This window comes from Eleginops maclovinus, chromosome 4 (assembly GCF_036324505.1).
Source record: "Eleginops maclovinus isolate JMC-PN-2008 ecotype Puerto Natales chromosome 4, JC_Emac_rtc_rv5, whole genome shotgun sequence".
NCBI classification, from domain to species: Eukaryota; Metazoa; Chordata; class Actinopteri; order Perciformes; family Eleginopidae; genus Eleginops; species Eleginops maclovinus.
The window spans coordinates 455915-469191 of NC_086352.1; the positions used below are offsets into that span (position 1 = coordinate 455915).

The 13277-nt window shown below is 50.3% G+C and overlaps 2 protein-coding genes across 2 annotated transcripts; one reads left to right on the plus strand and one right to left on the minus strand.

Moving 5' to 3' along the window:
* Positions 1-2402: 2402 nt before the first annotated feature.
* On the minus strand, positions 2403-12225 carry irak1 (interleukin-1 receptor-associated kinase 1). The gene is given in 11 exon segments (XM_063881680.1): positions 2403-2757; positions 6292-6751; positions 6918-7012; positions 7094-7181; positions 7272-7340; positions 7608-7812; positions 8978-9096; positions 9327-9438; positions 9519-9583; positions 11501-11569; positions 11571-12225. Coding segments are annotated over 11 exon segments (1425 nt in total). The 5' UTR covers positions 11640-12225; the 3' UTR covers positions 2403-2683.
* LOC134863265 (protein FAM200A-like) lies at positions 3227-6118 on the plus strand. The gene is made up of 2 exons (XM_063881681.1): positions 3227-5548; positions 5687-6118. The coding sequence occupies exon 1, from the start codon at positions 4514-4516 to the stop codon at positions 5543-5545; it is 1032 nt and encodes a 343-aa protein (XP_063737751.1). The 5' UTR covers positions 3227-4513; the 3' UTR covers positions 5546-5548; positions 5687-6118.
* Positions 12226-13277: the final 1052 nt, after the last annotated feature.

Consider the following 13277-nt stretch of genomic DNA (forward strand, 5'->3'; position numbering starts at 1 on the left):
TCACAACTTCCAACTGCCTGCAGGAACTCAAATCATGTATGACCACAAACCTACTCAAACTAAACAGCAATAAGACAGAGCTCATGGTGGTGGCCCCTGCACCACTGCTCAGGAAAGTTGGTGACCTGGCACTGGTTGTGGACGGCTGCTCCATTTCCTCATCTCCTGATGTGCGCAACCTAGGCGTCATCCCGGACTCCACTCTCTCCTTCCGGTCCCACATCAACAACATCACCAAGTCTGCCTTCTACCACCTCAGAAACATCTCACGACTCCGGCCTTCAGTCACAGAGACACTCATCCATGCCTTCATCACCTCCCGTCTGGACTACTGCAACAGTGTCCTGTCTGGACTGCCCACCAAGGCCCTTAGCAGACTCCAGTACGTCCAGAACTCAGCTGCCAGGGTTCTAACCCACACAAAGCCCTGACGGCATATCACTCCCATCCTCCAACAGCTCCACTGGTTGCCAGTCAAGTCACGCACCACCTATAAGATCCTCCTGCTCACCTACAAATCTCTCCATGGACTCTCACTACAACACCTCACAGATCTCCTCCATCCTTACACTCAGTCACATTCCCTGCGGTCCTCTGACAAGGACCTGCTGGCCACTCCCCGCACCAGATTGCAAACTTTTGGGGACAGGGCCTTCTCTGCCATTGCTCCCACACTCTGGAACAGCCTACCACTCCACGTCCGCTCTGCCCAATCCCTGCCCATGTTCAAGAAGCACCTCAAACATTTCTCTGCACTAAGTCCTGCCCTAACCCTCACTTTCAGAAGTTAAACACATGGCATATTAAACTTGGTCTGGTCAACATTTTGGAAAATGTGTTCGTGTTCGTTGAGATATTGTGTAAAATGTGACTTCTCAAAGGGGGTGTACTCATTTATGCTGAGCCCTGTAGATGGATGTGTTTCAGCTTCAAATGTTAAACCTTTAAGGCACTGCAGGTGTTTAGTTTGGACGGATTATATTATTTTATACAATTTAAGACAATTCTTGTAAAAATAAAATCAACCAAGGAGTTTAAAATGTTTCGTTATGGAGACAGGAGAGGAACTCTGCTCTGTGAAGGACACCGAAACCTTACTCACTGATCACCTGGGGGCGGGCTCAGGGGGGCTCAGGTGTGGTCAGGTGTCTGGTCAGGTGTCTGTTCAGGTGTGGTCAGGTGTGTTGTCAGGTGTGTGGTCAGGTGTGATCAGGTGTCTGTTCAGGTGTGATCAGGTGTCTGGTCAGGTGTGGTCAGGTGTCTGGTCAGGTGTCTGTTCAGGTGTGGTCAGGTGTGATCAGGTGTCTGTTCAGGTGTGTGGTCAGGTGTGTGGTCAGGTGTGTGGTCAGGTGTGATCAGGTGTCTGTTCAGGTGTCTGGTCAGGTGTCTGGTCAGGTGTGGTCAGGTGTCTGTTCAGGTTTGGTCAGGTGTGTGGTCAGGTGTGTGGTCAGGTGTGTAGTCAGGTGTGTAGTCAGGTGTCTGGTCAGGTGTCAGTTCAGGTTTGGTCAGGTGTGTGGTCAGGTGCGTGGTCAGGTGTCTGGTCAGGTGTCTGTTCAGGTGTGTAGTCATGTGTGTGGTCCGGTGTCTGTTCAGGTGTGGTCCGGTGTCTGGTCTGTTGTCGTCAGGTGTGGTCAGGTGTCTGTTCAGGTGTGGTCAGGTGTCTGTTCAGGTGTGATCAGGTGTCTGTTCAGGTGTGGTCAGGTGTGATTTGGTGTCTGGTCAGGTGTCTGTTCAGGTGTGGTCAGGTGTGTTCAGGTGTCTGGTCAGGTGTGTGGTCAGGTGTGGTCAGGTGTCTGGTCAGGTGTCTGGTCAGGTGTGGTCAGGTGTCTGGTCAGGTGTCTGTTCAGGTGTGGTCAGGTGTGGTCCGGTGTCTGGTCAGGTCTGGTCAGGTGTGTGGTCAGGTGTGGTCAGATGTCTGGTCAGTTTTGTGGTCAGGTGTGTGGTCAGGTCTGGTCAGGTGTGTGGTCAGGTCTGGTCAGGTGTGGTCAGGTGTGTGGTCAGGTCTGGTCAGGTCTGGTCAGGTGTGGTCAGGTGTGTGGTCAGGTGTGGTCAGGTGTGATCAGGTGTGGTCCGGTCTCTGGTCAGGTGTGGTCAGGTGTCTGTTCAGGTGTGGTCAGGTATCTGGTCAGGTGTGGTCAGGTGTCTCTTCAGGTGTGTGTTCAGGTGTGATCAGATGTCTGGTCAGGTGTGATCAGATGTCTGGTCAGGTGTGGTCAGGTGTCTGGTCAGGTGTCTGGTCAGGTGTGTGGTCAGATGTGGTCAGGTGTCTGGTCAGGTGTCTGTTCAGGTGTGATCAGGTGTCTGGTCAGGTGTGATCAGGTGTCTGGTCAGGTGTGGTCAGGTGTGTGGTCAGGTGTGTGTTGCTGGCTCAGATATGTCTCCGTCGACTGCCCTTCAGATGATTCTCTGTGTTATTCTCTTTATTAAACAAGAACAACAACTCTTCAGCATGGACTCATCTTGAGCCTCTAAGGACTGGTCTCACTGAGTCTGGTCCCCACAGTGACTCTGTGATGTCACACTGTTATAGCCATAACTTATTTAACAGAGGTCATCTACAGGGGGACTCAACATGAGGAGACACAGCCTCGCTCTGAGGGTAGCTCTGTCTCCACCAGGAAGTCTGGACCTCTGTCCTGTGCTGTCCTCTGATGTCCTGTGATGGTCTGAGATGTCCATAGAGTCAGAGTCTCTCAGCCCGGAGATAGTCCAGCTCGTCGCTCTCCTCTGGGCCTCGAACGCAACTCCTGCTGCCGTCTGAAAAAACAACAACAATGTTTTGTTTTTGTTTATATTTTCTGTACATCTTGTCCCAAATGTATATTTTTCACTTTCTTTTTAAATGCTATTTGATATGATTGTAATTACATTTCTGCAACGAAAAACATTTCCCAACTTGGGTTCAATAACAACAGGAGACAATAATCAATCCAAACAGAGAGACTGAGCAGGTGGTCCCTCTCCTGTGCTTCTATAGGTGTTTGTTACCTCCGGATCATAGTGACCTCACTATGGAACACTCGTTCATCAGAATTGAAATGTTTCTCAGGAGAGAGACTCGGCTCTGGTTTCAGACAGAGGGTGAAAAGAGGGGCTGCAGCTCAGGCAGTATGAGATAAAAAGAAGATCCTAACCTGCTAGAGGCCCCCAGGGGCCCTGTATGACAGTGAAGTATGTCCTGCATCCCAGAGAACATTCTCCCCAAACACCCCCGACATATAATGCTTTAAACCAGGGGTTTTCAACCGGTGGTCCGCGGACCCCTGGTGGTCCGCGGCGGCATTGCATGTGGTCCGTGACAAGAGCCTATGTTGATCAGTTCACCATTGTTTTTTTTTAATATAAATTCGCTTTGATATTTCAACACATTTCCAGAATACCGTTACATATCGTGAAAAATATGTTTAAAATAATATAAAGGAAATTCAAGCTGACAGAATGTAGCCTTGCGCCTATCCAGTCTATGGTAGCCTGTGATTCGCTAATGGTAATGAGTTGCGTCGCTAACCTCACTTATTATTCATTACGTACAGTCTTGCGAGCAAAGTTGACACACATTTATAAGCATAGCCGACGAGAGTATTTTAAGATAGGTTGTAGTACAGCAAACATTTGTTACATATGTACTAGTCTAGCTATATATCTAGCACCAATGGATCGTTTTGTAGTGAGGAAAGTGCCAGAGGGACAGGCTGCCATGACAGAGGGTCAGGCTGCCACGACAGAGGGACAGGCCGCCACGATAGGGCAAGGACAGGCTTCCGAAGCGTCAACTTCGCAAAAAAGACGAAAAAGAAAATACAATGAGGAATATGTTAAATATGGATTCACAGTGACGACAGACAGAGCAGGAGAGGAGGTACCACTGTGTTTCGTATGTTCAACAATTCTCTGTAATGAAGCTATGAAGCCGTCGAAACTTACGCGGCATATGGAGACGCATCACGTCCACTTGAAGGCCAAACCCGTTGAGTACATGCAACAGATGTTGCGTGATTTCAAAGGACAGCAGGCTACCATGAGGAAGAGTGCAAAAATAAATGAAAACGCACTGAAAGCATCGTATCTGGTCGCTCTCAGGGTTGCAAAAAGTAAGAAGCCCCATACCATTGCAGAGCAGCTTATATTGCCAGCAGCCATAGATATGTGCAGAGCTATGGTAAGCGAAGAATGTGCCAACAAATTAAAAACTATTCCGTTGTCAGACAACACAATCGGAAGACGAATTGGGGAAATGGCAAATGATGTCAAAGACCAGCTGATGGCAAAACTTCAGACAGTTCTGTTTTCCCTTCAAATCGACGAGACGACAGATGTTACTAATGATGCGCAACTGTTAACATTTGTGCGATACGAGGACAGTGGCACTATGTGCGAGGAATTTCTTTTTTGCAAACCACTGCCCGGGCGAACTACCGGTGTAGAAATATTTAAAGCACTGGACGATTTTTTCACGGAGCACAATATCTCGTGGCAGAGGTGCGTTGCATAATGCAGCGATGGGGCCCGAGCCATGAGTGGCAGCAAGACTGGACTGTTTGCGCATGTAAGGAGGGTGGCTCCGGGGGTAATTTGGACACACTGCCTGATTCATAGAGAGGCTCTCGCCTCCAAAGATCTCAGTGTTGAGCTCAGTGGTGTGTTTGATGTCGTTGTCAAGACGGTCAACTTCATAAAACGAAACGCATTGAATACACGCCTGTTTTCATCCCTATGCCATGACTTGGGAAGTGAACACAGCTCTCTCCTTTATCATTCAGAGGTGCGTTGGCTGTCTCGCGGCGCTGTGCTCGCCCGTGTGTTTGAACTACGCGGAGCTATCTACGAGTTCTTGTGCGAGAAGCATTCTGATCTGGCTTCCAATTTCAACGATAGTTACTGGTTAACTAAGCTGGCGTACCTCACAGATGTTTTTGCAGAGCTGAACAAGTTGAACAGCTCCATGCAAGGGAGAGATGCAAACGTCATGCAGCTCTACGAGAAGCTCGACGCATTTGTGAAAAAAATGTCAAAGTGGATCGAACGAGTGGAGAGCAATAACTTGGCGATGTTTCCTTCAGTTGAGGAATACCCTGACAGCACTGACATCAACGACACTATATGTGAGCATTTGAGGAAGCTTGTGCGTCAATTCGCAAAGTACTTCACTGATTCGGAAGAGTGGCGCCGTGACAGCAAGTGGATCCTGCTCCCATTCAGTGACGATGCATCAGTAGGGTCAAGTCTGACGGCTGTGGAAGAGGATAAGCTGATTGAGATGTCCACAGACTCTGTCAGGAGGCATATGTACGACACACAGCCCCTTGTTAAATTCTGGATAAGTTGCCAGACAGAATTTCCACAGCTTGCTGCAAAAGCAATGAGGTGTCTTTTGCCCTTTCCAACCACATACCTGTGTGAGAGTGGTTTTTCTACACTGGCGTACTTAAAGAATAAGTACAGGGCTAGGCTTGATCCAGAGAATGACATGAGACTGTCTCTGTCTACCATTTCGCCACGAATAGACAGGCTGTGTGGACTTCACCACGCCCAGATATCACACTGACAGGTAGGCCTAATTCTCCCATGTTTTCACTGTTACGACCCTGGCGGGTTTAGGCCCCGCCCTGTGTTAATGGTAAGCCTGTTCTCTCTCCCTGCTTTTCTCAATCTCTCTCTGCTTTTCTCAATCTCTCTGTCTCTACAGCAGGTGATTGGTGACAGGTCTGTCCTGGCTGGGTTATAAAAGCCCTGACCAGCCAGCAGTTGAGGCTGCCTTGGTCTTCATTTGTTGGATTTTGGTTCTCCGGTGTTGTTGGATTTTTGTTCTCCGTTGTTGTTTTGTCACACACCTAGACTGACTTTGCATGACATTTTTAGTTACTTTTCCCAATACTGAATTGCACAACACTTTATTATTCTTTATTCTTTCTTTAAAATAATCTTTAATTTAATTTAATTTAATAAATCTACTTTTATTATTATAAAATCTGCGTGGCCTCTCTTTCATGTTTCATGCATTGAGCTATGCATGTAACACCAAATACACACGCGCACGCGCAGGCACATCAGTGGGCCGCGGATTGCTTTCTAGTCCGAATGGTGGTCCCTGGGACAAAACCAGTTGAAAACCCCTGCTTTAAACTGTCTGCAGATGCAGAATGAGTTTCTCTCCCACACACTCCCCCCCCTACTTGAAACGCCTCTATTGGACTCTGTTTACTTCCGGAACATAGTGACATCAACATGGAACACAGCGCTCCCGCAGATATATGATACAGTGGTTGTCTAAGATATAAAACTGTTACATACAGAGGTCCTGAGTCGGCAGCAGCTGGGGGGACGCAGACTTCAGGGACCCTGCAGGAGAGAGGCACTCTGCTGGGTCCGGACTCAGGGCCCCTGTGAGGGACTGGAGCTCAGAGCTGGTCCCTCCAGACCGGAGGTTGTACTGAGAGAAGCCCCGACTCTCATCCGTCTCACAGGGACCTGAGAGGGAGGAGGAGGGGGGTAGGGAGGAAGAGGAAGGTAGGGAGGAAGAGGAAGGGAGGGAGGAAGAGGAGTGCAGCGGGTGAGGAGGGGTGAGGGAGCAGCAGGTGGGGGGCAGGTAGGAGTCCTCCAGAGGGCCCAGTCTGCTCAGCTGATTGGACAGAGCCTCCACACTGCAGTCCAGAGGGGGGGGGGGTCTGAGGGAGGAGAAGGGGGGAAGGAGTAGGTGGGGAGAGCTGCTTTCCCCGGTGGCAGCATGCAGGAGCTGGAGTTCATCAAACACCTGCAGGAGGAAGAGGAGGGTCATAATGTGTGTGTGTGTGTGTGTGTGTGTGTGTGTGTGTGTGTGTGTGTGTGTGTGTGTGTGTGTGTGTGTGTGTGTGTGTGTGTGTGTGTGTGTGTGTGTGTGTGTGTGCGTGTGCGTGTGTGCGTGTGCGTGTGCGTCTGACCTTGGTCATGGCTGGTCTCTTCTTCCTCTTCCTCTCTAGACACCTGCATGCCAGAGCCACCAGCTGCATGCAGCCTGCAGGTTCCACATCGCCCCCTGCAGGCACACATCTCTCTGAATGTATAGCAGGCATGTTTGAGCTGACTGGACTCAGGTAAATAAATAGCTGACACACACCTGAGGTGAGTCGGTGGTCCAGCTGGTTCCTCCAGGCTTCTACAGAAGATCCGCCCTGACAGTCCTCCACCTCGTCCAGCAGGTCCTTCTACAGAACCACAACCAAGTTACTCAGACAATCATCATATTATGCTGTGTGTGTGTGTGTGTGTGTGTGTGTGTGTGTGTGTGTTCTAACCAGGTATCTGTCTCCTGATGTCCTGTTTCTCTCCAGAGCTCGACGGCCTGTCAGGACCTCCAACAGCACCTGGAACACACACAGACCTGCAGTCTGCCTTCAACTTATTTACTATCAACACCCTGCTGTGTGTGTGTGTGTGTGTGTGTGTGTGTGTGTGTGTGTGTGTGTGTGTGTGTGTGTGTGTGTGTGTGTGTGTGTGTGTGTGTGTGTGTGTGTGTGTGTGTGTGTTGATAAAGTTGTAGAGTTTGAATGCAGGTGCTGTTAGGCATGTTGTTTTCATCAGGACTACACCTGGTGACCTCAGACTACATTTCCCATCAGCCCCTGCCTCACCACTCCGAAGCTGTAGACGTCCACGGCGGTGCTCAGCACCCCGTCCCTCACATACTCATCAGGGAGGTAAGCCAGCGTCCCCCGAACCGTCTCCGTCCTCCCCACAGACTCTGTCTGTCCCGCAGAGCGGGAAGAGGGGCGGGACCGGGCCAGACCAAAGTCTGAGAGCCGGGCCTGGAGATGCAGGTCCAGCAGGATGTTGGAGCTGCAAAGAGAGTAAGACAGGTACAGGGAGTGAGACAGGTACAAAGAGTGAGACAGGAACAGGGAGTGAGACAGGTACAGGGAGTGAGACAGGTACAAAGAGTGAGACAGGAACAGGGAGTGAGACAGGTACAGGGAGTGAGACAGGTACAAAGAGTGAGACAGGAACAGGGAGTGAGACAGGTACAAGAGTGAGACAGGAACAGGGAGTGAGACAGGTACAGGGAGTGAGACAGGTACAAAGAGTGAGACAGGAACAGGGAGTGAGACAGGTACAAAGAGTGAGACAGGAACAGGGAGTGAGATAGGTACAGAGAGTGAGACAGCAACAGGGGGTGTGACAGGTAAAGAGAGGAAGACAGGTAAAGAGAGTGAGACAGGTACAGAGAGTGAGACAGGTGCAAAGCGTGAGACAGGCACAGAGAGTGAGACAGGTGCAAAGCGTGAGACAGGCACAGAGAGTGAGACAGGTGCAAAGCGTGAGACAGTCACAGAGAGTGAGACAGGTACAAAGCGTGAGACAGGCACAGAGAGTGAGACAGGTACAAAGCGTGAGACAGGCAAAGAGAGTGAGACAGGCACAGAGAGTGAGACAGGTGCAAAGCGTGAGACAGGCACAGAGAGTGAGACAGTGAGACAGTATAGCGACTTCAGAACACAAGTCTCTGAGGCCGGGCCGGGCCAGGCCCAACTGTGTGACCCTATCAAAGAAATGACTCACTGAGATGAAAATGTGAGGAGAACAACAAAGTGCTTTATGACGAGAGGATCCATTTAGGACAGCAGAGGATGATAATCAAAGTCACCGTACAGTTTGCGGTCAACAACAAATACAACGACCCTGTCGTCACCCTCTCTTCCGCACACACACACCTGCCTCAGGTGAACAGGTGATTATAATTCATTCCTGTGAGTGCCGCCCATATCCATGTGACCCAAACGAACCAACCCATTGCAATCGCCAAACACACACACAATAATATCTTATTATTAATAACAACAATAATTCATCATCATCATCATCATCATCATCATCATCATCATCATCATCATCATACAAACCTAATTTGATAATAAAACAAAATATAACAGTTTACGTTTCATGGCAGACAGGCAGACAGACAGACAGACAGACAGACAGACAGACAGAGAGTTGGGGGTCTGACCTCTTGACATCTCCATGGATCAGTGCTGGGGGGCCGTCGGGGGGGCAGTGCAGGAACTGCAGCGCTGCAGAGGCTCCTTCAACGACCCCGAGTCTCTGAGACCAGGAGAGAGACACACACTGCCACACACACACACACACACACACACACACACACACACACACACACACACACACACACACACACACACACACACACACACACACACACACACACACACACACACACACACACACACACACACACACACACACACACACACACACACACACATAATTATACACACAGTAATAACTAAATAAATGTGATATACCTTTTATAAATGTTTGTGTGTGTGTGTGTGTGTTACGTTGTGCAGCTGGTCCTCCAGAGATCTGTTCTCCATGTAGCTAAAGATCAGACACACTGACCCCCCTCCCTCACTGAACCCCAGCAGGTCCACGATGTTGGGGTGTCTGAACCTGAACACAGCACGGATCAACATCACTACATCTCACAGACTGTACCTGAACACATCATGATGACATCATCATGAACTCACTTTGACAGTTTGTCCACTTCAGTCTGAAAGCTCTCCTTCAGCAGAGCCCAGTCCATCAGAGTGTCCTACATCACAACAACAACAGCCAATCACAGTCCACTTCCTGTCTGAGACACAGGGCTGCCTCTCTCTTTTTTCAATGTGAAAATAAAATGCCTGTCTGCTCTGTGATTGGCTGGGAGCTCTGTTCTGTGATTAGCTGGGAGTTCTAAGCTCTGTTCTGTGATTGGCTGGGAGCTCTGTTCTATGATTGGCTGGGAGCTCTCTGTTCTGCGATTGGCTGGGAGCTCTCTGTTCTGTTCTGTGGTTGGCTGGGAGCTCTCTGCTCTGTTCTGTGATCGGCTGGGAGCTCTGTTCTGTGATTGGCTGGGAGCTCTGTTCTGTGATTGGCTGGGAGCTCTCTGCTCTGTTCTGTGATCGGCTGGGAGCTCTCTGCTCTGTTCTGTGATCGGCTGGGAGCTCTGTTCTGTGATTGGCTGGGAGCTCTGTTCTGTGATTGGCTGGGAGCTCTCTGCTCTGCTCTGTGATCGGCTGGGAGCTCTCTGTTCTGTGATTGGCTGGGAGTTCTAAGCTCTGTTCTGTGATCGGCTGGGAGCTCTCTGCTCTGTGATTGGCTGGGAGCTCTAAGCTCTGTTCTGTGATTAGCTGGGAGTTCTAAGCTCTGTTCTGTGATCGGCTGGGAGCTCTCTGTTCTGTGATTGGCTGGGAGCTCTAAGCTCTGTTCTGTGATCGGCTGGGAGCTCACTGTTCTGTGATCGGTTGGGAGCTCTCTGTTCTGTGATTGGCTGGGAGCTCTAAGCTCTGTTCTGTGATCGGCTGGGAGCTCTCTGCTCTGTTCTGTGATTGGCTGGGAGCTCTCTGTTCTGTGATTGGCTGGGAGCTCTCTGTTCTGTGATTGGCTGGGAGCTCTCTGTTCTGTGATTAGCTGGGAGTTCTAAGCTCTGTTCTGTGATCGGCTGGGAGCTCTCTGCTCTGTGATTGGCTGGGAGCTCTAAGCTCTGTTCTGTGATTAGCTGGGAGTTCTAAGCTCTGTTCTGTGATCGGCTGGGAGCTCTCTGTTCTGTGATTGGCTGGGAGCTCTCTGTTCTGTGATTAGCTGGGAGTTCTAAGCTCTGTTCTGTGATCGGCTGGGAGCTCTCTGTTCTGTGATCGGCTGGGAGCTCTCTGTTCTGTGATCGGCTGGGAGCTCTCTGTTCTGTGATTAGCTGGGAGTTCTAAGCTCTGTTCTGTGATCGGCTGGGAGCTCTCTGTTCTGTGATCGGCTGGGAGCTCTCTGTTCTGTGATTGGCTGGGAGCTCTAAGCTCTGTTCTGTGATCGGCTGGGAGCTCTCTGTTCTGTGATCGGTTGGGAGCTCTCTGTTCTGTGATTGGCTGGGAGCTCTAAGCTCTGTTCTGTGATCGGTTGGGAGCTCTCTGTTCTGTGATTGGCTGGGAGCTCTAAGCTCTGTTCTGTGATCGGCTGGGAGCTCTCTGCTCTGTTCTGTGATTGGCTGGGAGCTCTCTGTTCTGTGATTGGCTGGGAGCTCTCTGTTCTGTGATTAGCTGGGAGTTCTAAGCTCTGTTCTGTGATCGGCTGGGAGCTCTCTGCTCTGTTCTGTGATTGGCTGGGAGCTCTCTGTTCTGTGATTGGCTGGGAGCTCTCTGTTCTGTGATTGGCTGGGAGCTCTCTGTTCTGTGATTGGCTGGGAGCTCTCTGTTCTGTTCTGTGATTGGCTGGGAGCTCTCTGTTCTGTTCTGTGATTGGCTGGGAGCTCTCTGTTCTGTGATTGGCTGGGAGCTCTCTGTTCTGTTCTGTGATTGGCTGGGAGCTCTCTGCTCTGTTCTGTGATTGGCTGGGAGCTCTCTGTTCTGTGATTGGCTGGGAGCTCTCTGTTCTGCTCTGTGATTGGCTGGGAGCTCTCTGTTCTGCTCTGTGATTGGCTTGGAGCTCTGTTCTGCTCTGTGATTCGCTGGGAGCTCTGTTCTGTTCTGTGATTGACTACCTGTTTGAGCCTCTTCACGGCACAGTCCCTTTTCCTGAGAGTCGCTCGGTACACGACTCCAAACCCCCCCCTCGCCCACCTGCAGGGCGGGGGAGAACCCCAACGTCCCATCATGCACCTCTTCATACGACCAGCGCATCACACCGCTGCTGCTTGCCAACACCGGGGGGGGCTGAGGGACGACATCATTACATCATACTGTGTGTGTGTCTGTGTGCGTGTGTGAGTGACTGAGTGAGAGAGTGAGAGAGTGAGTGAGTGACTGAGTGAGAGACTGAGTGAGAGAGTGAGTGAGTGACTGAGTGAGAGAGAGATTGACTGACTGAGACAGTGAGAGACTGACTGACTGACTGAAAGAGTGAGAGACTGACTGACTGAGAGTGTGAGTGAGTGAGTGAGTGAGTGAGTGAGTGAGTGAGTGAGTGAGTGAGTGAGTGAGAGACTGACTGAGATAGTGAGAGAGTGAGTGAGTGAGTGAGAGACTGACTGAGAGAGTGAGAGAGTGAGTGAGTGACTGAGTGACTGAGTGAGAGACTGACTGAGAGTGTGAGTGAGTGAGTGAGTGAGTGAGTGACTGAGTGAGAGACTGACTGAGAGTGTGAGTGAGTGAGTGAGTGAGAGACTGACTGAGAGAGTGAGAGAGTGAGTGAGTGAGTGAGAGACTGACTGACTGAGTGAGTGAGTGACTGAAAGAGTGAGAGACTGACTGACTGACTGACTGACTGACTGACTGACTGACTGAGTGACTGACTGAAAGAGTGAGAGAGTGAGAGACTGACTGACTGACTGACTGAGTGAGAGACTGACTGACTGAGTGAGTGACTGACTGAAAGAGTGAGTGAGTGAGAGACTGACTGACTGACTGACTGAGTGAGAGACTGACTGACTGAGTGAGTGACTGACTGAAAGAGTGAGTGAGTGAGAGATTGACTGACAGAGAGTGAGAGACTGACTGACTGAGTGAGTGAGTGAGTGAGTGACTGAAAGAGTGAGAGACTGACTGACTGAGACAGTGAGAGAGTGAGTGAGTGAGTGAGTGAGTGAGTGAGTGAGTGAGTGAGTGAGTGAGTGAGTGAGTGAGTGAGTGACTGACTGACTGACTGACTGACTGACTGACTGACTGACTGAGTGAGTGAGTGAGTGAGTGACTGACTGACTGACTGAAAGAGTGAGAGACTGACTGACTGAGTGAGTGAGTGAGTGAGTGTGAGTGAGTGACTGACTGACTGAAAGAGTGAGAGACTGAGTGAGTGAGTGAGTGAGTGAGTGAGTGAGTGAGTGAGTGACTGAAAGAGTGAGAGACTGACTGACCGGGGGGGGCTGAGGGACGACATCATTACATCATACTGTGTGTGTGTCTGTGTGCGTGAGTGAGTGAGTGAGTGAGTGAGTGAGTGAGTGAGAGTGACTGACTGACTGACTGACTGACTGAAAGAGTGAGAGACTAACTGAGTGAGTGAGTGAGTGAGTGAGTGAGTGAGTGAGTGAGTGAGTGAGTGAGTGAGTGAGTGACTGACTGACTGACTGACTGATGAAAGAGTGAGAGAGACTGCCGGGGGGGGGTGGGGGGACACATCTTAATCATATGTTGTGTGTCTGTTGGGGTGTGTGAGTGATGAGTGAAGAGTGTACTGGTGGAGAGTGAGAGGGGTGAGTGAGTGGGGAGTGACTTGAAGGAGTGAAGGTGACTGACTGACAGGGGGATGAGGAGGATGACTGGACAGTGAGAGAGGGGTTTGAGTGAGGGCTGGATGGAAAGGTGAGAGTATGATTATTA